Source organism: Scardinius erythrophthalmus (assembly GCF_964197995.2).
Source record: "Scardinius erythrophthalmus genome assembly, chromosome: 5".
Lineage (NCBI taxonomy): Eukaryota > Metazoa > Chordata > Actinopteri > Cypriniformes > Leuciscidae > Scardinius > Scardinius erythrophthalmus.
Window position 1 is genome coordinate 15,944,206 of NC_138225.1, and position 24,682 is coordinate 15,968,887.

Genomic DNA, 24,682 nt, shown 5'->3' on the forward strand with positions numbered 1-24,682 from the left:
TGTGCAGCTCAATTGTTTTGTGTCTGTGTGGACAACAGCGTATTTGTGAATGATTTGATCGCTTGAAAAGAAAGGTCCTCTGCACTCGCAGTCAATGTTGTATAGTTTAAAAGGCTTGCTCGCTCAACCTGTATGTGAACAGAGTGAAATGCAGGAAACGGCGTATACCCGGGTCGAATCTCCGTATATCTGTCTGTCCTAAACATGCCCGTCACTACGTAACAAATTACGGCACATTTATTCATTTGCACTGAAGCAATAGCGAAGATTAAAAAGTATTTGGTTATCTGAAAAGACATTATTTTCCTACATCCTAATTTTTTTTTGATGCTCCTTCCTTGTACTGTATTGATCTGTCCACCTAAAACACATTTTTGGTGAAAAGCATGAGGATGAAATGGGAAGTGAGAAGATGCTGGATGACAGGATTTTGTTTGAATAAGAAATATATAACGTAGTTAATCTGGTTCATTTCTTTTCTTTTTTGGAATGGCCAGTAACTTAAAAATTTAGTAGCGAAATTGGCCGGTGAGTGAAAATGTTAATTTCAAACCCTGCATATAACCATTCATCAGCTGACACATCAGTTGTGTTAAACGGAAGCTTAAGCATGTTCGCTTGACGTGCGAGAACCAATGAGGTTCATTGTCGTGTTACGCAGCCCGTTTGAGCTTACGCAAGAACAAATGAGGTTTGTGCTCGCACGTTCGGTTGAGCTTCTGTTTATGTTCGCTGATCAATGTTTAAATGTGAATAAAAGCCTAAATTCAATCTGTTTATCATATAAAGCGATTGAGTCTCTTCAGAAAATTGGGACTAAACTGCTGAAATCATATGGATTAATTTTACAATCTCTTTATGAACTTTATGAACAAAGTGGTAGTTGCATAGACTGTCAAAGGAGGGACAGATTTCATTAAAAACTTCATTAAAAAGACTTACAGGTTTGGAACAACATGAGGGCGAGTAATTAATGACAGAATTTAAATTTTTGGGTGAACAAACCCTTTAATGCATATATATATATATATATATATTAGTATATCCTGTTTTTTGTATGGATGTTTAAAGGCATGCAAAACCTGTGCTGTTAATATCCAAAAAGTTTTCAATTCATGCCACTGTTGTAAAGTTGAGCTCGTAATCCTCTGTCCCTGCTGCTCAGGTTCATTTCTGGGCTCATCCAGAGTGTAAAAATCGAGGCATTTGAGCGAATGCTCTGGAGAGTGTGTAAGGGCTACACCATCCTCAGCTACTCTGAGGTAGACGAGCTTCTGTGCGACCCTGATTCGGTGAGACCAGTTGACATTTGTTTATAACATCAAATCTTTTTGGTAACAAAAATGCATGCTTGATTCAGTTTATAGCTATCAGGTTTTTTGTGATGGTCTGTTCTCTGTCTGGTTTGTCAGGGGGAGCCAACCAGGAATGTGGTGTTCCTTATCTCCTACTGGGGAGATCAGATTGGACAGAAAGTTAAGAAGATATGTGACTGGTAACTTGGTTTTTAAATTAAATTGATATATTCTACTTCTGCTTAGTGATTCTGTTAGTCTGCTTTGAATGACTTTATTTGTTGAGCAACCATATATCCGCTGCATTTAACCATGACACACTAACTGATTGCGCCACTGAGACATACGGGGAGCTGCTGCGGTTTATAAAGATAAATGGCTTGTTCCCTGTTACATTTAGGGGAAGCTTCATGAGTATTTTTATTCTTTTATAGAAAGTAGAAGTGCTGTAGTTTTGAAAAGATTGTTTTTTGTTTCCATAGCTACCACTGTCACCTGTACCCGTACCCCAACAGTAACGAGGAGAGAACAGATGTGGTGGAGGGGCTCCGCACACGCATTCAGGACTTGCACACGGTGAGTCAGGATGAGCTTGTCTTCTCACTTGTTAAAGTTTATGAGACTCACATTTTGTGTGGAACACGAATGAAGAATTGTAAGTGTGATCTCACTAGTCATTCTGTCACTAGTGATAGATGGATGGAAACATAGCTATTGAAAGTCAGTTAAAATGCAGTGCAGTGAAAGGAAAAAAACACGTTCTGTGTGAATAGCTCTTAGAATGTTAAAACTAGATGCTTAGCAACAAACACGTGCCTCGTATTCAGATGCTTTAGACGGTTAAAGAAACACACCATGTGCCGTATCAACAGTCATTTCAGTGTTTGTGGGTGGGATATTGTCAAATGGTGACGGAAAACATGACAATGGGCAAGGTGCATATGGCCACATGTTGGATCTAGTGAGTATTTGCATGACGCCAGTGCAGAGAGCCGGAGAAAGACGAAAATTAACCTTTAGATTTGTTTATAGAATCTGTTATATCACTTAAAATACTACAAAGATACATGAGCCAATGGCATTTAAAAAGCACATATGTATGAGTCAGGTGAATGAGAGAAAATTTACTTGGACTCATGGTACATACGCAATGCATTCTTATTCCCTGACCAATTATGCCTACTGTAAATATACAAATATGTAAATATAACAAAATTTTAAAATAAAATATAGCAAAACATTTTGTGTAAAAACAAGGTAAGATTATACCCATCAGTTAGCATCCACTCCCAACAAGAAATATATAAATTTCTCAAAAATATTTGTATTACAAGCACTTGTTGTGCAACATTTAAACTGCAATGGGTATAAAAATATCAATAAAACAATTATACCTGGATCAGAACAATATGTGTTGTGCTTCCCTGAGAACAGACTACTCAAATGAAGGCTTACAACTACAGGACAAACCATGATTAGAGAGTTGTTTGCCTAAAATATCCTGTAAACATTCACTCCTTTGCCCAGACACAGACCTTCATTTATCTTCATAAATACTATTTTCTCAGTTCTGCGCATATTTTCACTTGCCTACATCAACTTGCTTCATCAATATTGTCACCACATATTTTACGTTTACACCCTGTTCTCTTTGCATCAATTATCTTTTTAGATAAAAACAAGGGCTGTAAAAGGGTACTCTTAACACATAGTTGTGATTAACTTACATTTCTTTCTTACTTACTTACACAAAAATAGGCTAAATGCTGTAATTAATAGAAATGCACAGGGGAAATACAAACACGGAATATTATATCCAAACCTATAATAATTAAATTACTAAATAATACAGTTAGCAGTTAGCAATAATAATGCTTCCAAATAAAGTTACTAAACCATACACTTGAGTCCACATCGTATTATCATACTTCTTTATATCTCTGATGAGGACTGATGCTTTGGTTGACAATAGCAAACATTAGATCTTGATGAGGGTATAGTGGTGTTCCACGCTGAAAGAGAAATCCGTTTTAGTCCCTCAGTCCAGATAAACGAGTCTCACTGGTTTGGAAGGACACGAGGGTGAGTAATTAATGACAGAAATGTCATTTCTTTAAGCACAGTTTTGCCCTGACCTGGAAAGTGTAGGAAACACTGAAACCTCTGTGCTTGAAACTATTACCTGACATTAATAAATGCAGCAGTCGCACATTTTATGGTAAAATGGATTTTTTTTTTAAATAAGTCTAATAAAATTCAGTTGCAATCTTCCTTAAACAGTTCAAGACAGCCATGCAGTCGAGGAATTTAGAGGGGGGGCAGGTTAGCTTCAAAGGCATTTGAGTTTGCTTGTGACCGCTCTGTAAGAGAGAGAAAGAAGAATGTGTTAGTGGCCCAGCTGAGCACATGATATTCATGAGGTCTAGGCTCTGGACAAGTCTCCACTAGTGAATCATGTGCATTTGATACTCTCAACACACACTGTTCCTTTCAGGTTCCTGTTCAAGTGTCATAATCAGGACAAAGTACAGGAAAACCTATGAAAATGAAAAGGCCCAGTCAATCATGAAAAGAAAATCGGGCTGTTTCTGTGCTTAAAATGTTTCTCGATTGATTGAAGATATATGCTGATCAGCAGGGCAAAATGTTCAGCACCGAACGGAATGAACGCACCGTTCAGAAACCAGGGCAATAAATGCCATGTGTGGCTGCTCGTGTCACGTGTCTTCTGGAAAATACACACATCCTATAGGCCTAATTATGAATACTTCTAGAACAGCGGTTTTCTACCTGTATATATCTTTTCTCTTATAATTATGACATTCAATGTTTTTCATGACATTATGTTTTCAACTTATTTTTTTAGCACATTAACACTCTTATTAACTGCAAGACATTAAATGAATCTAGCACAATTAATTGTGATTACAAAAATTACGAAATACGAACTGTTTGTTAGAGGAAAAAATATTGTAAAAAAAAAAAAAAAAAAAAAAAAGTATATACATCATATTTTATTAATAAACGACCAGTAAATAAATAAAATGAATAAATAAATAAAATTTCATTTTAAGTCATCCTGCAGTCCTTTTGAAGTTTGCTAAGGCCCCTTGTTTGAGCCACCACTCTTGGGACGTTATAGAAGACTCTTTTATGTTTAAACCTTAAAAAGTGACATGCAAAATGTTTTATTTTGATGCGTTTGTGAACCTGTTCTTGAAAGCGTTGTTGAAATGCTTTTGGTGGTTTCTTCATAGGTTCTTTACCGCACTGAGGATTACCTGAGGCAGGTGTTGATCAAGGCCTCAGAGTCTGTGTACATTTGGGTAATCCAGGTTAAGAAAATGAAGGCCATATACCACATCCTCAACCTCTGCAGTTTTGATGTCACAAACAAGTGCCACATAGCTGAGGGGTGGTGTCCTGTAAATGATCTGCCTGCTCTTCGGAGGGCGCTAGAGGATGGATCGGTAAGCAACCTGACGTTATTTCAGGTGGCGCATTAATTCAAATTCATCTGATTGATTTGTGTGCACACATCCTTAACTCTGCTGTGCTATTTTTGTTGTTTTGTTTCATCAGAGGAAGAGTGGAGCCACAGTTCCGTCATTTGTCAATCGTATCCCAAGCAGTGACACTCCACCGACCCTCATACGCACCAACAAGTTTACCTCAGGCTTTCAGAATATAGTGGACGCTTACGGCGTGGGCAGCTACAGAGAGGTCAACCCAGGTGAGAGGGCAGCTGTTCAAAAGCTGTTCTTTTTTTACATCCTCGATCATATACATGTCCTCAATGCTTCATACATATAGATGTAGGGCTGGGCGATAAAACGATAACGATATGTATCGCGATAGACACGTAATCAATATCAATAAAAAATGCGTTCGATAAAACGTTCGATAATTTATTTTTTTTCGTCGGAAAAAAACAGCAAAGCAAGTTTGATTGCATGAACAAAGGCACTCACTCTCTAGTAACTAGATAAAACAGGAAAAGTCAGCTCTCCTGACTTCAAGTCTGACCGTAGTCAGACCAATGTCGTCTGCAGATTATGCAAGACCGTCGTCAGTTTCTCTGTTATTCGCGTTCTGATGCGCTGTTCTAGCGTGTGCGTTTCTCAGCGCGTACATGTGAAGCTCACATGCACTAAAAGCCTGTCTACCAGCGCCTGGATACTGGACTAAGTTATCTTTCGAGTCTTATTGTGCTAATACTGTTATATACACACAAGGTTTACATAAACTAGTCGGATATGTCTAAAGTGAAAGCAAACTTGAGAAAATTGAGAGAAAATCTGCATGTCAAATGCGTGTATAATAGACGCGTCGCGCGCAGTTCTTAAAGAGACAGTAGTAATAGTAAACACGCTGCCGCTTGTCCTTAAAGGGATAGTTCACCCAAAAATAAAAATTATCTCATTATTTACGCACTCTAATGTTGTTCCAAACCTGTATTCATTTCCTTCTAATATTTTCTAATATTAATATTTTGAAGAATGTGGGTATCCAAACAGTAGCTGGTCCCCATTGACTTCCATAGGAGAAAAATATACTATGGAAGTCACTCGGGTACATCAACTGTTGGTCATTCTTCCAAATAACTTTTATTTTCAACAGAAGAAAGAAACTTATTCGAGTTTAAAACAACGTGAGAGAGTAAATTATGAAAATTAGAATTTTTAGGAGAACTATCCCTTTAGTGTTAATTAAACAACAAAATGTAAAGAGAAAATCACTCACTGCTCTTGACTGATAACTTTATTAATAGCTTTAATAAGTATCAATGTATAATTTATACAGTGAAGTCTGTTTTGTTTTATTTTCATATTTGTTCATATTTAATTACTTTCTGCAATGCTACTGTTAAACACATACTGTAGCTGAAAACATAAAGCACTGTTTATTTAATTTGTATATTAAGTTGTGTATGTGTAATGTGTAGCTTTGATCTTGATATTTAATAACAAAGAAAATAATGAGAACATTTTTTATCCGCCCTGTCTGCCATTCTTTTTATATTTTGTTTCCTAAGGCTTTGTTTTTAAAATATGGACATTAGTTTGGCTGTAATGCTCAGTCACAAAATAGTAAAACCAACATAAAAAAGAATTGTGATAAAATCGTGAATCGTGATTTTCCTGAAAGAAATCGTAATATTATATTTTTGCCATTTCGCCCACCCCTTTATAAAACATTTCTTACGTATTCTTTAATTTTGCACCTTAATGTTAAGAGATAATTGTTAAGTGTTCATTGTGATTTTAGACTTTTGAGTTTTCCATGGTCGTGTTGACATTTCTGCCTTTATAACTGATGGGATTATAATCAGAGGTAGGTTAAGTTTAAAATAAAAAATCTTTAAATGTAATATATTTGTCTCCTGGACTGGTCCTTATTTTAAATATGTTATAAAAAAATTCAATAATTATCGATATCGACCGATATGAAACACTTATATCGTGATACAGTTTTCAGCCATATCGCCCAGCCCTATATAGATGCTTAGATAAGATGTGAATGCTTTTTTTTGTCACACTTCACAGCTCCATATACAATCATTACCTTTCCCTTCCTGTTTGCCGTGATGTTTGGAGACCTCGGGCACGGCATCATCATGGCACTGTTTGCTCTGTGGATGGTTCTCTATGAGAATGACCGCAAACTGAAGAGAACCAGGAATGAGGTGCATTCAGCTTGCTGTTTTGACATGTATTTGCCTACAACCGAGCATTAACTTCCTTCTCTCTTTCATTTAGATGTGGTTTTTAAAAAGAAATCGAATGCTTAGACATTATTTAGCCTTAGTAATAGTTTACTGTTTATGTTTCTGTTAACTGCATTACAGTTTGATTGACGTTGTATTCATTTGCTTAGATCTGGAACATTTTTTTCGAGGGCCGTTACATTATTCTGTTGATGGGCGTATTTTCAGTCTACACCGGATTAATATACAACGACTGCTTCTCCAAATCACTCAACCTGTTCGGCTCGGGATGGAATGTCAGCGCCATGTTCAAGCATGGAGACTGGAAGTGAGTGTTCAAAGCACAGAATACAGTGTACTGCATCCTTAAAAAAAAAAAGACGGTCATATTCATATATATATATATATATATATATATATATATATATATATATATATATATATATATATATATATATACATATATATATATATATATACATATATATATATATATATATATATATATATTAGGGCTGTCAATCGATTAAAATTTTTAATCGCGATTAATCGCATGGTTGTCATGAGTTAACTCGCGATTAATCGCATTTAATCGCACATTTTTTATTTGTTCTAAATATACCTTAAATTAATACTTTTCAAGTTTGTAATACTCTAATCAACGTGGGCATTGATAAATATAGATGCTTTATGCAAATGTATGTTTATTATTGAAACCATAGTCAATATAGCATGAAGACGAGACATGTTTCAAAGGTCATAGATGTTTTTCAAAGAACTTGTTCATGTCTATTAGACACATGTAGAAAGAAAAAAGAAATACCAGGTTCCCATTACTTCTCTTTCTTTGCACTGAGCAATTTACTAACACAAACATGTTTAGATTTTTGCATGACAGGGCAGCTCTTCTGAAAATGCTAAATGTACATTTAGCATTTATTATTACATTGTAGTTTGTCTCTCTCTGTGCCCATTTTGATGAAGCTAAATTCTCAATACATTCTCAATAAAACGTATATTTTACTGTTTCTGTTGTCAAACAACGGAATGAATTTGAAATGGTGACTGAAACGCGACCAAATAAACATAACCAGCTCTCCCTTCCAAGACGTTAATCTGCACAAAAATTCTGATAATCGAGCCGTCGTCTGGTGAAATCAAATGCACATAAGCTAAAGACAATATCCGTGCTCTGATTTCGGCTATATTTGTAAAATTAGAGAAGCAACATAATATCTGTGTTCAACTGAATTAAAGCGCTGCTCCTCCGCGCGAGACGCAGAGAGAGAGAGAGAGAGAGAGAGCGAGAGAGAGAGAGGCGCGCGCGCGTGCTGGGAGAGCAGTACCGGCAGTACCGGTATATTCTCAGAAACTAAATAAGGTTTGGGCGCTTTGTTGAAGGGAAAAAAATCGCTAAAGGGGTCTGCAATGTGGCTAAGTTGCCAACACTGTGTATCTGCATTTCTCCAACTAGGTTTTGGGCCACGGGTCAAACAGAAAATACGCGCTGCGTTAATCGTCCGTTAAAAAAATTAGTGCCGTTAATATGATTTTGCGTTAACGCGTTATTAACGCGCTAAATTTGACAGCCCTAATATATATATATATATATTAGGGCTGTCACTTTACGTTCGAAAATCGATTGCACAATCGATCGGACCAACCAATACAAGTTTCGAAAACGAAAATAGGGAATCGATTTTAACGGTCTTTTCTCGGAGCGCGTTCAGCTCGTCATGTTATGCCCGCAGCGAACGCGTGTCATTTGCAACTGCAGGCTCTGACAAACACGCATAACAGCAAATGATCCTTCTGCATAATGTGTCTCTTTTTACTACAAAACTGTGAATTTTCCCGGTATTCAGACAGTCTCATGCATTCAGATACAATTACATTTGTTTGACATTTCTAATTGTAAACACAGCCATGTTGAAGACTGTAATGTTTTTCATATATGCTGCTATGGCAGTCCACTCTGCTTATTGTTTTTCGAGAATGTTGCACTAGTCATTGTGCGCGAAACTTCACGGCAATAAATCATCAGAAATATTGCTGACTTGTGCACGTCAGGCACGACGCGCCCTCTTTACGTTCGTCCTGTTAGTTGTCCGTGGATTTGCCCATATATGGCGTTTTATTTTTCAATTTTCGATTTTACAATCGATTCAATGAACACTTATGTCTCAAAAATCGAACAGGATTTTTTCACAAAAGTGACAGCCCTAATATATATATATATATAATTTTTTTTTTTTCAATGAATTTAATAGATAATATATTTAACAAGGACACATTGAATTGCTATATTATATCCAAGAATCCTGAAAAACATGTATGTGCATATTAGAACAATTTATGAAGAATCATGTGACACTGAAGACTGGAGTAATTGCTGCCAAAAAAATCAGATTTGACATCACAGGAATAAATTACATTTTAAAATATATTCAATTAGAAAATAGTTATTTTAAGTTGTAATAATATTTCGCAATATTACAGTTTTTACTGTATATTTATTAATTAATGGCAGCCTTGGTGAGCAAAGGATACATCTTTCAAAAACATTCAAAAATTTTACTGACCCCAAATTTATGAATGGTAGCGTAATCCCTGCAATCATATATCTGATGAAGTCAATAAATGTAAAAATTCCAAGTGGATTTCAAATTTATTTACCAAGACATCCACAATGCTGACAGCAAAATTTGGAGCTTTGTGCTGGTGGAGATGATGCAATGCAATTTTATTTGTAGGGAACATCCGATTTCTCGTGTACAGTATGTGGCTCTAATGTGCTCTTTTTTTCTCCTCTTCCGAAGTTTGAGCACTGTCAGCTCAAATCGCTTTCTTGCACTGAATCCAAACATCACAGGAGTCTTTAAAGGGCCGTATCCTGTGGGAATAGACCCGGTAGGTCTCTGACTTCATTTTATTACTACGTAATCAAAACAAATGAATCAATTTACTATCACCACCATAAAAACAAGTGTAACGGAGGGTGAAAGTCTATGGTTTGTACATAGCATAGATTATATTTTGTATGTATACTGGGGTGGAATATCAATGTACAATATGCACACAATGCACCATACAGATTCTCACAAGTACTTACCAGTGAACGACACAGTGCTACACAATAATAAGATCTGAAATGCAGGAGTGCTGCAACTTAATGTAGGATATTGCCACAATGCACGATTAGGAATGTATGCATGTCACTTTACTTGATATCTTAATTGGTTTCCTGGGTGAGCTATGAGTTTATAATCTTGATAAAATGTATAATTATTTTTCATTTAATAATAGTTTATTTGCACTCTCTGTAGATCTGGAACCTGGCATCAAACCGTCTCACCTTCCTGAACTCCTATAAGATGAAGATGTCTGTGATCGTAGGAATAATCCACATGACTTTTGGAGTCGTCCTCGGCGTTTTCAATCACACGTGGGATATTTGAAAAGCTGTTTCCAATAGATCGGTGTTAAATGTTGTGACTTTGATCCTTCTAATGCTTCACATGTTCTCTGTTCAGGCACTTCAGACGGCCATATAATCTGTACCTGATATTTATTCCTGAGCTGCTCTTCCTGCTGTGTCTCTTCGGCTATCTGGTCTTCATGATCGTCTATAAGTGGCTGTTTTTCACAGTCCGAGACTCTCAGACAGCTCCCAGCATCCTCATTCACTTCATCAACATGTTCCTGATGCAGGGGGACTCTAACCGACCTCTTTTCCCAGGACAGGTTAGACTCAAAGAACCAGATGTGCAGCCATTCCACTTTTACATGCTAAAAAGATTGGTTTCTTTTTATTTACTTTCCCTCTTTCCCATAGGCCGGGCTTCAAGTGTTCCTGGTGATTGTGGCCGTGCTCTCTGTGCCTGTGTTATTACTGGGCAAACCTCTCTACCTCTACTGGCAACACAAGGGCAGAGACCGCCTGAGCATGTACAGGGTGGGGATCCTCTTTTTGTGTGTGTGTTCTCCAGTTAGCTGAAGCCTGTTGGCTCATTTTCTCTCTCTCTCTCTGTAGGGCTATCAGCGTGTACGACGGAACAGTGAGGAGGAGCTCTCTCTCATGCAAGTTCATGATATGGAGGAAGGCAGCAGCCTGGACAGCCGCTCCTCCAGCTCTGACAGCCAATCAGAGGAGGTGTGAGACATTCAGAACCAACCAGTTCAGTACACCGTTTGGTGTGAATAAACAACTTTGACTATGAGCCTAAGAATGTTTCTTTTCTTCTACAGTTTGATTTTGCAGATCTGTTCCTCAATCAGTCCATCCACACTATAGAGTACTGTCTGGGCTGCATCTCTAACACTGCGTCTTACCTCCGCCTGTGGGCTCTCAGCCTGGCACATGCCCGTGAGTAACATATCCATGAATGACCGTTACGTTTTGTACGAGGAGCGCTAAAAAATAATAAAAAGAAACTGCAAACAACAACTTTTCCCTTCAACAACTTTTGTTTTTTATTGAAGAATATACAGTTCTTAAAACTTCTGAAGTTACAAAGTAAATTGTGGTTTGTTTATGCATATCTCTTAGTGTGTGTTAATAAAATATTTTGAAACTAGAAGGTTTTTCATAATTAAATACAGCAGAAATACTGGGTGAAATATTTTAGCCTATAATGGGGGGGGCCTTTGATTTTTCTGTTGGACAATGACCGGCTTCTAAAGGATTGGTTCACCCAAAAATGAAAAGTCAGAATTTCGTTCATCTTTGGAACCTGAAATCTGAGAGCTTTCTGTCCCTCCATTGACAGCCTATGCAACTACCATAGACTAGTCACGTGGATCACTTTTGTGATGTCTTTACTACCTTTCTGGGGCTTGAAAGTGGTAGTTGCATAGTCACAGAATTTGGGTAAACTAACCATTTAAGTAGAGAGCTATTTATGGGTAGAGAACCGCTGGTCTAGATTCAAACGTCTAAAATAGTACTGACCATTTGTAACAGCCAGTCAAGTGCAAATTGGCCATTAAAAATGGCTAGAATATGGTCCATTTAAAATAAAAGAATGCTAAATGTGTTTTGTTGTGATCCAGAGCTCTCTGAAGTATTGTGGGCGATGGTGATGCGGGACGGCCTACGTGTGGACACCAGCTGGGGTGTTGTGCTCCTTGTGCCTGCTTTTGGTCTGTTTGCTGTCCTCACTGTGTCCATCCTGCTGGTGATGGAGGGACTTTCAGCCTTCCTTCATGCTCTCAGACTCCACTGGTCAGTACAACACCTCAAATCTACACCACTATCACCAAAACCATGTATTATTGTAGTCCATCACGCTCAGGCGAGATTTGGACATCAGTTTTGGACAAAAGATTCAAACGGAAATGATCTCTTTCTCCTCAGGGTGGAGTTTCAAAATAAGTTCTACAGCGGCGCTGGCGTCAAGTTTGTACCGTTTGCCTTTTCTCTCATGCACAGCAGCTTTGAAAACGAAGGGCTGTTGTGAATTGTGGGACGCTAAAGACCAGACCTGAGCGGATCTGTGAGCTTAATTTTTACCTGATTTATATACAGTGATGTTGCACTTGCACTACATGCCAAACTGGCCCAACCAAATACTCTTTCCAGATTATATATGTTCCATATCAGCATTGACACACTGAGCCACATCAGATGCTCTGCGGCAACCATCAACTCAAACACTGAGGTAAAGCAAAGGCAAAGACTCTGGACTGTAAATAGGACTCTTGAGTGCTTTAGGTCTCTTGAATGTATTGTCAGCTCTTCACAAAAGTGCAGTTTTGGAATATCATTTTTCTACCATGTTGCCGGCCGGCTGTGCAGAGATGCTCATTTCTCCATAGCTGAGCACATTCCATGAGTGACATTAGGATTTCATTTTCATCCTCCACAGCGTTGAGACATGATTCTGGCTCACGTAGATCATTCATAGTGTTGATCTAGTGCTGTAAAGATCAGAGAGCTTCATAAGGCTCAGTGTTCGATTCAAATACTTCTGCAGATGATCTTCTTGGTGGTTGAAAAATCTCCTGCAGAAGCCTTACTTAGCCCACTGGAGGCTCTGATATTTCTAAGTGCCAAACATGCTGAATGTATTCAAATGTGTGGTGGATAAAAATGTTCAGTTCAAGAATTTATTAATTTAATGAAATGCATTGTATCATCTGCGTTGCTGTTCAGGGCAAAGCTAAAAGCCTGAGAGTTGTGAAACTGTCAATCATATAATTTTAATTGAATCGTAAATGGGGATGTTTTAGTGTTTTAACCGTCATAGATCTGTTCAATTACTCTGTTCTGACTCTTCAGAATAGTGTTTTTTTTTTTTTTTTTACTCAATTTAACACTTTGGTGTGTGGATTGTGAGCCACTGAATTCATTCCTTTTTTTTTTTTTTTTTCAATGTATTAATCATACTAATTTTGATTTCTATCTTTCATTTGAAGATTCTGTGCTTAGGTAACTTACATTCCGTATTTTGCACAGGAGCTCAATATTTAACATTACAAAATAAAAATCAAACCTGTGAAGATTGTTTGATTGATTGAATTTCTTTTGATCTCTCAAAAGCTTTTCATAGTGCCACTGAAGAGTTTCTGTTGTTTGTAAGACTTAAATTTAACATCACTTTATTTATTCCTAATTATTGAATTCATAAAGGATTACTTGTAATTTTGCACTTTTATTCTATAATTCAGCACATGCTGATAGTAGGACTAGTCCTTGAATGTCCTATTAGTTTCATCTTTGGTAGTTCTCCAGTTGATGATTCATCCAAAGCTGAAAGTACACTCTTTCTATTACCATATCTTGAATCGGTGAACCAAGCAAAAAAAGATTTAAGCTGATTTTGCTTTGTGTTCAGAGGTCAGAAAATCTCTAGAACAGCCTAGCTGGTGATGAAAAATGTCTCTTGTGGCTCATTAGTTCCCAAAACACAGACTGAACCAGGGTTCAATTAAAAGTCTAAACTCACCATATCCTCTTCATTCATTCTGCATGATACCAAAACATTCCTAGCAAATGTATACAGACATAAAAAGTGCCTGCCAGTATGCAAGTCAGTGTGCTTTAATAGAAAATATTAACATTTATAATAAATACATTGACAGCCTGTCAAAAATTCAACTTTGACTAGCTGGATAATTTTAGATTAAAAGAGTAAACATCTTAGTTAAAATTCAGATTTTTACCAAAACACAGCATTTATTAGGATGGCATGGCATCATTACTTTTGTATCCTTCATAATAGCAGTATTAGTATTAATAATATGGTTATCACAAAATACATATAGTGGCGTGAGCCTAATTCTACATTCTTGCCAGCAATCAGAAATAAAGTGAGAGCTGATCTCCAGTGATGTCAGGTCTTGAAGACTTTCAGATGAAAAAAATAAAATAAAAACTTTATGATTTTATTCTGTGAGTCTAACTGAAGTTATACAACGTTACAATAGAAATATCTGCAAAACGGAAATTTGTCACTCCTGAGTCCTAATGATTTATAACCTCAATAAGAAATGTAATTTTGTGTTACAGGGATACTGAAATTACCAGTTCAAAAAGATGATAATATACAACGTGCTGCTTTTCTCTATCACCACATTGTAACCTGAAATATAGCGGCCCCATAATTCGGGAACCTTTGGGCATGTTTTAAACTACCACCTCTACTAATAAATACAAGCATATTATAAACACAAAACTTCACTTGTGTTTTCAGTATCACACTTTGTTCTGTGAATGGATAATCGTTTGCCATGTCCTCTGAGAAAGTCAAGCAGGGTGACTTGTTTACTTTTATTGGTTGATTGTTCATTCATTCATTAAGTATCCTGATTGTACAAAAAAAAGATTTTTAATTGCATTGCTATGCACTGTACTGTGGCTGTCACAGTAACATGAAAATGTCCACTGGGGGCTCCACTGCACCAATGCAGGAAGCAGCTAATTAATGTGCATGACAATTCATGAGTGGAAAACATGTCTGTGTCAGAATACCTGCACTGCCCAATACAACAGACTCAAGGGCTCTTTTAATGCTTGTCTGAAGCTCATTGGCTGACTGAAGACATGACATGAATCTTATCTGTCACTAGCTACGCAAAGTGGGCGGAGCCGGGAGAAGGTCTTCAGCTGAGTGTTCAATAAAAGTTCAATTCTCTGGGATATGCAAATAAAATAACTTCCTTTGCCCAAATATGGTATTGGTGATAAGAAATTTAAGGTACACAAGCTGAGCAATCCGATAATTCACATAAATGTTGCAGATGCTTTGTGTTGATTCTCCTCCTTCATATGTAAGTTTCTTCATGTTTTGTCCTGGCCAGCAGAGGAGGGGGAGGAGTGTCTGATATGATCTCATTCTAATCCAGACTCGGAGCCTTGTACTTCACTGTGAGAGACGTTGGGAAGAGTGGAAAGTGCATTTGTGATAGGGTTGTTCTGAATAAAAAGAACCTGATTTGCTTTGGAAAGATAAACTGGGGCGGCACTTGGAGAGTTCAGCGGCACATTTCTCCCACACACTCATCTTTGAGGTGAACGTCAGAGTCCGTTTAAGAGTCAGGCAAAGATATATATCATTGGGCCGCAAACACGCACTCACACTAAACACACGCACACTCAAACACACACGCAAGTGTTGACGACCTGTCTCCACAATCTCTGCAGTCCCAAGAGGTGAGTCCATGTAGAGAGGGTTTATTCTCCTTTTGTCTTTGTCTGCAGAGTTAGTCAAGTGTTCCGTGTGTTCAGAAGATCATAGGACACATATTCCAGTCCTGTCTTTCTTTGGCCTCCCAGTAACCCCCCTTATAAACGAAACTAGTCTCTCCTGTCATTTCATCCGTCCTCTGGTGGAACCACAGCGGCCTGTAGCACTCAAAGTCTCGTCCTGGAACACAAAACAACAAATGAAACCATCAGAGGAACAGCCTAAGATCAGCCAACTGGGAATGTTCTGACTAAACTGTTGTGGCAGATAACTAGAATTTATATTTGAATGGTATAGGTATTTGAGGTATGAAACCCAACAAAATGTCGCAGGGACGTGACTGTCCCACGTGACCTTTGACCTCCCCTCACCTTCATCTATGGCATCGGATGCCTCAGCGTCTCTCCTCCTCCTCGTAGCTCTCTGCTTCTCCTCTAGCCTTTGTTTCTCTGCGTTTGCCTCATCCCAGCGTCCCGCTTCCATCAGCCGCTGGTCTGGCCTCAGCCTGCTGTCCGTCAAACAAACATCCTCTTCTTCCTCGTTCAGGGTCAAAGCCAGAGACGAGAAATGGTACATGTTCTCAGCATTCTCTCTGAGTGATGGTGATTGAGAGAGGACAATGACAAACAAATAGAGAAATAAATGAAAAATTTTAACAAATGCAAAAAATTGTATAATCAGAGAATCTAATCTGTTGAGCAAGGCCTTACTACATCTTTAGTTAGTTCAATAGTTAGTCTGGTGGGTAAGTAAGTGGTGAAGAAGGTAGTTAGTTCTGCAGGTAGATAGATTGGTCTGCCCGCAAGGAGTCGGTCAGTCGGTAGTTTAGCACTTAAGTAGTTAAGTTGCTTCCACTGCAACTACTAATTACCTGCCAAATTTACTACCCATAGGACTTAGTTTGGTATGTAACTTGGTTGGTCGATAGGTAGGGTTGTTGGTTGTTCAATAGGCAGGTAGTTAGTTCAGTTGATTGGTAGGTAGTTTGAACTGTCGGTCAGTAGGCAAGGAATTTACTGATCTAATACGGGAAATTGAATTGCATTACAAGCCAGACATTAATATGAAGTGAACCCACTGAACATACAGTTTGCCCTCTTGACTGTGTCATGCACTACTTGACGTGTCTTACGGTAGAGGGTATTTCTTCCACAGCAGTTTGGGTGTGAGAGTCTGATAGACCGTCTTCTGTTTGCCCTCAGAGCTGCTGCTTCCTCGGCTACTCTGCACGATCTTGGCGCTCTCCATCTTATCGTCCCACGTGCCTGACAGGATGTAGTGGGCCTGGCCGTCACTGTCCATCACCACCCCTGTGACCTTACAGTGGGAGAACAAGGAGAACAAGGGTAACAAGCTCTGGGGTTGAACTACAGAAGCTTGAAGAGATTGAGAGAGTAGGATAGAAAAGCAGGATAGAAAGATGATTTAGCTAAATTCAAACTGGTTCTTATCAGTTCTCAGTAAAACTCAAATATTAATCACAGGGAGAAGGACAGGGTAGACCATGGGTGTCCAAACTTGGTCCTAGAGACTGTCCTGCAGAGTTTAGCTCCAACTTGCTTGACAATTTCTAGTATGCCTAGTAAGATCTTAAAGATCTGGTTCAGGTGTGTTTAACTAGGATTGGAGCTGAACTCTGCAGGACAGTGGCTCTTCGGGAGCAGGATTGGGACACTCCTGGGGTAGACAATTTAAGTCCAAAACGTACCTTTCGTGGGACTTCCCTTGAAAAGTAACTGTAGGGAGAGAACTTGAGCTGACAGGTCTCTTTGGTTGTGTGGTTGACTATATCAATGTCTCCTGACTAAAAGAAAAAATGAGATTAAAAGTGAGAAAGACTTCCCAGTGGTCCTCAAAATATGGGGGTCTTGGAGGTATGTGTTATCCTCAATAAAGTTTTTGTTATTGAACAGAAAAAGTGTCTTAAAGCCAAAAAAATGTTTTACAATCAAAAACTTCATTGGCTGCATTGTTCAATTGCCAAATGGTTTTTTGTCAGTTTTAGTAGTTTCAGAAGAGGACATCACAAAAAATTGAGAACCACTTTATTAGAAAATTACAAAAATGTAAAACTAAAGTTCTCCTTGACATTGCTAGGTTTTGAACATTTGAAATAAACAACATAAACATCAGTTATCCAAAATGAGATTGCTTAATAATGTCAGAAGTTCAACCTGATCAATCCACAGTTTGCCCACGATGATGTTGTGGACGGTGGAGGTGACTTTACGCCACACGTAGTGGTTTCCACTCGCATGAAAGTGCAGGTGGATCGCACCTGATTAGACAGAGAGAAAGTCAGTGTATGTGTGTGTGTCTGCTAATCCAAATAAGGATGATAAGGATCCTGACAAGGATACAACTCAGAGCAGATTGGACAGTAAGTTCATAATTCATCATTCTAACAATATGACATACAGTACAAGTCATATGAGAGAGAAATCTAAAAGTAATACTCTGTGTGACATTAAATTAAATCAACAAACAATGTGTGTGAATTTTGGGTTACTTTTGTGAAAGAACCTTGTACATGTGTACATTTGTTTGTATGATGAATAGTGAAATAAGACTTACCCAGAGGCATGATGGAGAGGTATTTGCCACGGAACTTGCTAGCGATGGTGATTTCCTGCCACAGGGTCCAGCCTCGCTGTGACATCACATGATGAGCGGCTGCCGGCGGGTGATGACTGACCTAAGAGATTAAGGGTAAATATCAGCCCAGCTGTATATAAAATACACCACTAGGGGGCGCTGTCTCTTTATTCATTCAGACATTTGTGGACTTTCTTTGGGTGATTCTGGTATTCTCACAGCCATTATTACTCTCCACACACTAAACCTGGCAGGAGAAGCATCTCCAGTGATGGATGACGGTGACTGAAAATCACTGCTGTGACACTGCTTACACATGGGCTCCTTAAGGATAAATTGCTTCATTACTCATTTCTTCTCTCATTGCTAAATTCCTCATTTATAGGCTGCTCTGAATGAAAGTGTCAGCTAAATAAATAAACGCAATGAAATGTAAATGTAATTTTCATGATACCATGATTGACTTTGATGTTGCTTTTTGCATTTATCAACTGAAGACAGCATTCAAACTAAGTTTGGGGTCAGATTTTTATTCTTTTGGAAAGAAATGAATACTTTAATTCAGCAAGGATGCATTAAATGAATCAAATCTAACAGTAAAGACCTTTGTAACAAAAAATTATATTCTAAATAATTTATGTTCTTTAAAACTTTCAATTCATCAAGAATCCTGGATAAAACAATGTATCACGGTTTCCACAAAAATATTAAGCAGCACAACTGTTTTCAAAATGGATAAGCATATTAGAAGGATTCTGAAGGATCATGTGACACTGAAGAGTGGAGTAATGGCTGCTGAAAATTCAGCTTTGCTATCACGGGAATAGATTATATTTTAAAATACAATAAAATAGACAGTTATTTAAAATTGTAATAATATTTCACAATACTACTGTTTTTACAAATAAATGCAGCCTTGGTGAGCAGAAAAGACTTCTTTCGAAAACATTCAAAAATCTTACCAACCCCAAACTTTAGAACTGTAGTGCACGCATGTCCTGTACTAGCCAAATAACTGAGATGAATGTAAATGCTAACAAATAGTTTTCCCCGTATATTACAGACCCTTTGACTCAAACACTGACCTGTTCACAGATGGAACGGTAGCCGAATTCTTCTAGGCGGTCCAGTTCGTAGGTCTCTCCCAGAAGAGGGTTGAAGGGCTTGGCCGTCCGATGCACTGTGGTGGAGTATGAGGAGACAGAGAAGGCTGCGACCAGACACATCTGTTCCAGAGAGTTCTCACAGCGCGCCGCCTTATCCAGCAGCTCGTAGTACTCCAGGTCCTCCGTCAAGCGCTGCAGCATCGACAGGGGCTCGTTGAAGTTCACCTGGACACAGAGAGAGACAGAAAGAGACCATGGCTTTGTCCCAATTCACATTCTTCAAGCCAGGGAGATGCTACTGTCACGAAATTGTGTCTTAATCCCACAGATCCCTTTGACACGTTTGCATCTACCTATATTTGATACCTTTAAAATGAATCACTTTCCCTAAAGATTTGTATATTTGAAGTTGTGGTAGCTTTAGCTTTGTAATATATATATTTTTTTATTAATTTAAAACTTCTCCTCCATAGTGCAAGGGGTTGTAGGCAATATTAGCTTAAAAAACATACTAACATTTAAAAGTTTGGGGCTGTTAAGATTTTTAAATGTCTTTAAAAGAAGTCTCGTTTTCTATATTTCTATATATTTTATATATTTTGAAATGTACTTGATTCATATGATGCCAAAGCTGAATTTTTAGCAGCCATTACAACCAATTCTTATTATTATCAATGTTGAAAACAGTTGAGCTGCTCAACCTTTTTTTTTGTGGAAATGTTTATAATATAATTTTTTTCCAAATTTTTGATGAATAGAAAGTTCAAAATAACATCATTTATTTGAATTAGAAATCTTTACTGTCACTTTATATAAATAAAAGCATTTATTTATTTATTTTTCAACTTTTGAATGGTAATGTTCATGCAAAAAGTGTCATCTGGACACATCTTACTGTTCTCAACGATCTGCAATGCACTGATTCTAATCTTGCACTTAGGAACATTTCTTCAATATGTGATACCACAAATGATGTCAAATTGTTTAAAAAGGCAATAGGAAAGTAACTAATTCAGTATGTGTATGCAACTTACAGGCATTGGGATCTTAGAGAGTTCTTTGCCAATGCAATTCTTCATGATGCTCCACAGATTGAGAGAATAGTTGGGCTTCTCTGGGATCTGGGTCCGCCTCTTCCTGTGAGGCTGCAACTCTTTCCCTGAAAAGTCATTACTGCACACAGAACACTAAAAAAAAAAGAAAACAAGAGACAAGAGTGTTTGTATTAAAACACATCAGAAATGTGTAATGTGTTTGTGCTGAAAGACATTATTTGAAGGGCCGCATTGCCCTTGAGGAACATAAACACTGACTGATGCTCCATCTGTCTCAGAAAGTCACCAAGAGAGAGAAGAAAAGAGAGGAGCAGATATCAGTTAATTAAGAGTCGGTTAATTGAGACGAACAACAGCTGTGAGAGCCCATGATGAACACAGACCCCCTGAGGAAATACAGTCACACTGAGGGGCTGTTTACACGACAACCGGTTTCAACTAAAAACAGAAAACTTATTATGCGTTTTGGCCGTTCATTTACACAACAGCAGCTTTTTGGGAGCCTGCAAATGCTAACTTTTGAAAACAGGACTTGAAAGTGGACATTTTGAAAACGATACCGTTATTGTCTCCATGTAAACTACAAAATAATTTGTGAAAACGGTGACGACATGCACATGCATATTACGTGTTCAGTCTAAAGGCGCATAGTGTTTCTTTACAAAGTGCCATCGCCAACTACTGGCCAGGCAGCATAATACAGCATTTGAGTCATTTTTGTGGATCCGTGTAAACAGGGATCATTTTGACAACGTTGTCATCTGTACACACACATACACACACACAAAAAGGAAAAACCATATCCCTGAGTCTACTGAATCCCTACTCCACATAAAATAATGTGTCTGAGGCCAATAATGAAAATGATTCTACTTAACATTAGCTTAATAAAAACTTTTCATTACAAAATATAAGCATAACAACTTGAGTTACCAGGGCCTGAATTCTCTCTCTCTCTCTCTCTCTCTCTCTCTCTCAGTATGACAAATCAAATAGCACTTCATTTTTCCAGTTTCATTTACATTTTTTGTTAAAATAAATAAATTCAATTCAAAAAATGAAATCAAACTTCCTTGTGCTGTTTATTGGAATGTTTGTAAGGCATTCTTCTTTGTCACCCCCATTTTCCAAAACAAATTTCAGGCAAGTACATTTGTTTTAGTATTTCAGAATGTCTTACTATTTGGTTTTAAATTCGATTTGTAGTCTGAGATTTTCATAGTAGTCTTTTAGATCCCAACATTCTTTTTCATGTCATACTCACATTGTCTTCCTGGTTGCAGTCACTGGGCTGTCCTCCGCTAGCACCACTGAGATTACTCTGAGAACGCCTGCACGGACAAGAAAGAGAGAGACATTGTGTTTGATTGATGGAATAAAGGTATCTGGAGTTGCTAACACATGCAGTCAGCAAAGACGCCTTTAACAAGGACCAGATCAGTTTTTGCCCCCATCCGTTCCATAATTTAGGTACCATTTTCTAGCATTTGATTTCTCGTTCCCTAATGAGCAAAAATGAAAGAAATACATACATCACAGGTGTTCACAATACTTTAAATATACTAAAAAAAGACCTGTTAGGTTATTGTATTACTACACATTGTCAGCTCACTGAGCAGAGAACCTAAGCCACTATCTCCGAAATTCGTGTACGATTGTTGCATTTCGACACTTTGTGGCAGTCGCACAGATCTTCCAACTTGCTCATGAAGCAGAAAGTTATCCTCTGCTTAGTGAATGCATGAATATATCCACACAAAACAAATGACCGGCAATACGTCTGAAGGAAAAGCATTGTAGGTTTTCTACTCCGCGCATCTCGAGACTTCCAGCCTGTAGTTTGTCAAAGATAGTAGGAAGGTGGATTAAGAAATGTATTTGAATTCTTTGTTAATAAAAAATCCATTTTTAACTGCTATTTTTCAAATGCTCCATTTTCTGCCTCTCTCTAACCCACGACTTAAATGAATGCCGCCAGTACCCGCTTAGACATTTAGTCTAGGCTCCCATGGGAATCCTGTGGGAGTGCAGACCTCTAGATCAGTGTCATCATCCTTTAGTCACGTGTTTAAAACCACCTGGCAGAACAACACTTATAGTGATAGTTCACCCAAACAATACAAATCCCTCATGATGTGGAAAAGCCTGTATGATTTTCTTTCTTTCTGGATTGAGTGGGATGAAGCTGACCTGTGTTGAGAGGGGTCCGTGGCAGTCACTGTTATAAAGGCAGGTGAGTCCTCCATGGCATCAAAAAACTCTGTATCCTCATCTTCATCACTCGCTTCCTCTTTCCGGGACCTTTCACTCACTCCTGCACAAGCAAATAAACACAGCTAGTACCACTACAGCAGTCATGGTGGTTTATCATGTTATCAACACAGGTCATGTCTCACAACTGAGCTCATTCCGTTCTGAATGATCGCGGGCTCCAGCGTCTCACCCGTGTCAGTGGTGGGCGTATCGGGCGTGTTGACTGCGTGTGTGGGGGCTTCTCTCCAGGCTCGTTCCAGGCTGTTGTGCTGCTTGGCTAGCTGCTCGATGGTCTCCTCTAGGTGGGTGCGTTGCTCTCGTTCATGCTGAAGTACTCGCTGCCATCTGCGGCTGTGGCTCTCTGCCAGGTCCAAGAAATCTCGGCACGCCTGCGCGGGAAGATATGAGACACGGGTTAAACATCAACACAAATACAGAAGATTTAGGAATAAAATAAGTGCAATGTAAACCAGAGGGGATTGATTCTGCTGCTAAAGATCTGCCTCCATGATCAACCTCGTTTTGACCCAAACATAGAGCTGAAACAGTAGAGCCTTACCCGGAAGAGCATGAACCTTTTGAACTTTTTTGCTCACCAGACACTGTGGCTTGTGGTTTTCCAAAGTTGCTAGCCATACAGCATTTTCACTGGCCACAATTTTGACATCGATACCATAGATTTTTAACATTATCTCATAATTTGGTAACCGGTATATTAGGCTGCCTTCGCTTTAAGACCAGACACACCGAGCCTATATAGCCAATATACTTTGTGTCTTTGTGCGTGCGCACTTTGGGTGTGAGCACAAAATCTGCAGGAATGAGTGAAATCGTGCTCAATACGCGCCTGCCCTCACGCAAACTTCAATCCTTTAACACCAACAATTTTCATCCGGAGCAAATGAAACGAGTGAGTAAAGGGTTTGTGTGTCAACTCGCTGTCTGAGAGATTAGAGAGTGAGAACACGCAGCTGACATTGTTGATCCTGCGGAGGGGTGTCAGATATTTCAGTATAGATATGTATTGAAAAATCTATATTTTTGACAACACTAGATTGCACTTAGTTTATTTCAGATGCCTTTTTAAAAGATTGCAATTGAAAAATGTATATTATATAAAATTCAACTGTGTCTGTGTTAAAAAAGTGTCTGTGTTACACACCACTGCTGAAATCCACCCGCATTTGGTGGGTGTTAATGTCAAAGATTTTTTGGTATGATTTTATTTTCATGCTGCCGCTGTACAAGCATACATGAATGACCCCCGTAGAAGATCTATACAGGTGGAGCTGGGGAAGGTGGAGGTTTTCTGAAAGCGCACTGCAAACTGCTACAGCAAACAATAGTCCGAAATTTGAATGTTGAGCAGCAAGTTCATTGGCTACAAATACAGCAAGCAGATTGTTAAGGGCCTGTGCCATCTACAGTTTTATAACATAACTTTGTATAAGGGTCTATATTCCACATTTTTTATTTTAAAATATATTATCACAAGCCAAAATCATTGATTTCAGAGGTGTGGAGCAAACTCTGCCTCCACATCCTCATTCTCTTTGTTTTCCCTCACTATCTCCATCACGATAATCCCGGTTCCTAAATTCTCTAGGGATCTTATCTGTCCTCCTGCCACAGGCACCACACATGAATTCACCTGTTTCCTCATTACTGCTCTGGTCTCCCTCATAAAAATGATCCCCACAGGAAGAGATCATGGAAATACCTTCCTCCCTCCATCTTCCCCTTTCTTTGCATTTCTTCTATTTTTCTCTCCTGACTGACTTTTGTTTATTGTTCTTATTGAATTGTCTGTGAAATGTCTCGCAACAAATGAAGTGTCTTACGACATATAATGAATTATACGTGACAGAAATGTCAAAGAGTTTTTGAAATTGATCATGGGCTGAAAGCAGAAGTGAAAGAATTAATCTGATGGCCAGTGCACGTTCAGAAACACGCAAACATACAGACTGTCTATGGGCTGAGT

General features: G+C 38.4%; 2 protein-coding genes across 4 annotated transcripts in view; one reads left to right on the top strand and one right to left on the bottom strand.

Annotated features, from left to right (window-relative positions):
* Positions 1-17,010, top strand: part of atp6v0a2b (ATPase H+ transporting V0 subunit a2b) — a 21,929-nt gene extending 4,919 nt beyond the window's left edge. The window contains exons 6-21 of the mRNA XM_081366464.1: positions 1,166-1,292; positions 1,413-1,495; positions 1,778-1,871; positions 4,553-4,765; positions 4,878-5,028; positions 6,842-6,981; positions 7,173-7,330; positions 9,822-9,912; positions 10,329-10,447; positions 10,536-10,746; positions 10,838-10,957; positions 11,036-11,155; positions 11,251-11,368; positions 12,055-12,226; positions 12,359-12,497; positions 16,892-17,010. Of these exons, the coding sequence (XP_081222590.1) occupies positions 1,166-1,292; positions 1,413-1,495; positions 1,778-1,871; positions 4,553-4,765; positions 4,878-5,028; positions 6,842-6,981; positions 7,173-7,330; positions 9,822-9,912; positions 10,329-10,447; positions 10,536-10,746; positions 10,838-10,957; positions 11,036-11,155; positions 11,251-11,368; positions 12,055-12,226; positions 12,359-12,461 (2,020 nt within the window). The 3' untranslated portion in view covers positions 12,462-12,497; positions 16,892-17,010. The remainder of the gene's footprint in view (positions 1-1,165; positions 1,293-1,412; positions 1,496-1,777; positions 1,872-4,552; positions 4,766-4,877; positions 5,029-6,841; positions 6,982-7,172; positions 7,331-9,821; positions 9,913-10,328; positions 10,448-10,535; positions 10,747-10,837; positions 10,958-11,035; positions 11,156-11,250; positions 11,369-12,054; positions 12,227-12,358; positions 12,498-16,891) is intronic.
* osbp2b (oxysterol binding protein 2b) overlaps positions 14,029-24,682 on the bottom strand; it is a 71,224-nt gene continuing 60,570 nt past the window's right edge. For all 3 annotated transcript variants that reach the window (XM_081366467.1, XM_081366466.1, XM_081366465.1), the window contains 11 exons: positions 22,889-23,087; positions 22,636-22,759; positions 21,710-21,776; positions 20,425-20,577; positions 19,370-19,615; positions 18,264-18,384; positions 17,864-17,967; positions 17,398-17,493; positions 16,822-17,006; positions 16,061-16,281; positions 14,029-15,869 (listed from right to left, as the gene is read on the bottom strand). In XM_081366467.1, the coding sequence (XP_081222593.1) occupies positions 15,727-15,869; positions 16,061-16,281; positions 16,822-17,006; positions 17,398-17,493; positions 17,864-17,967; positions 18,264-18,384; positions 19,370-19,615; positions 20,425-20,577; positions 21,710-21,776; positions 22,636-22,759; positions 22,889-23,087 (1,659 nt within the window). In that variant the 3' untranslated portion in view covers positions 14,029-15,726. The remainder of the gene's footprint in view (positions 15,870-16,060; positions 16,282-16,821; positions 17,007-17,397; positions 17,494-17,863; positions 17,968-18,263; positions 18,385-19,369; positions 19,616-20,424; positions 20,578-21,709; positions 21,777-22,635; positions 22,760-22,888; positions 23,088-24,682) is intronic.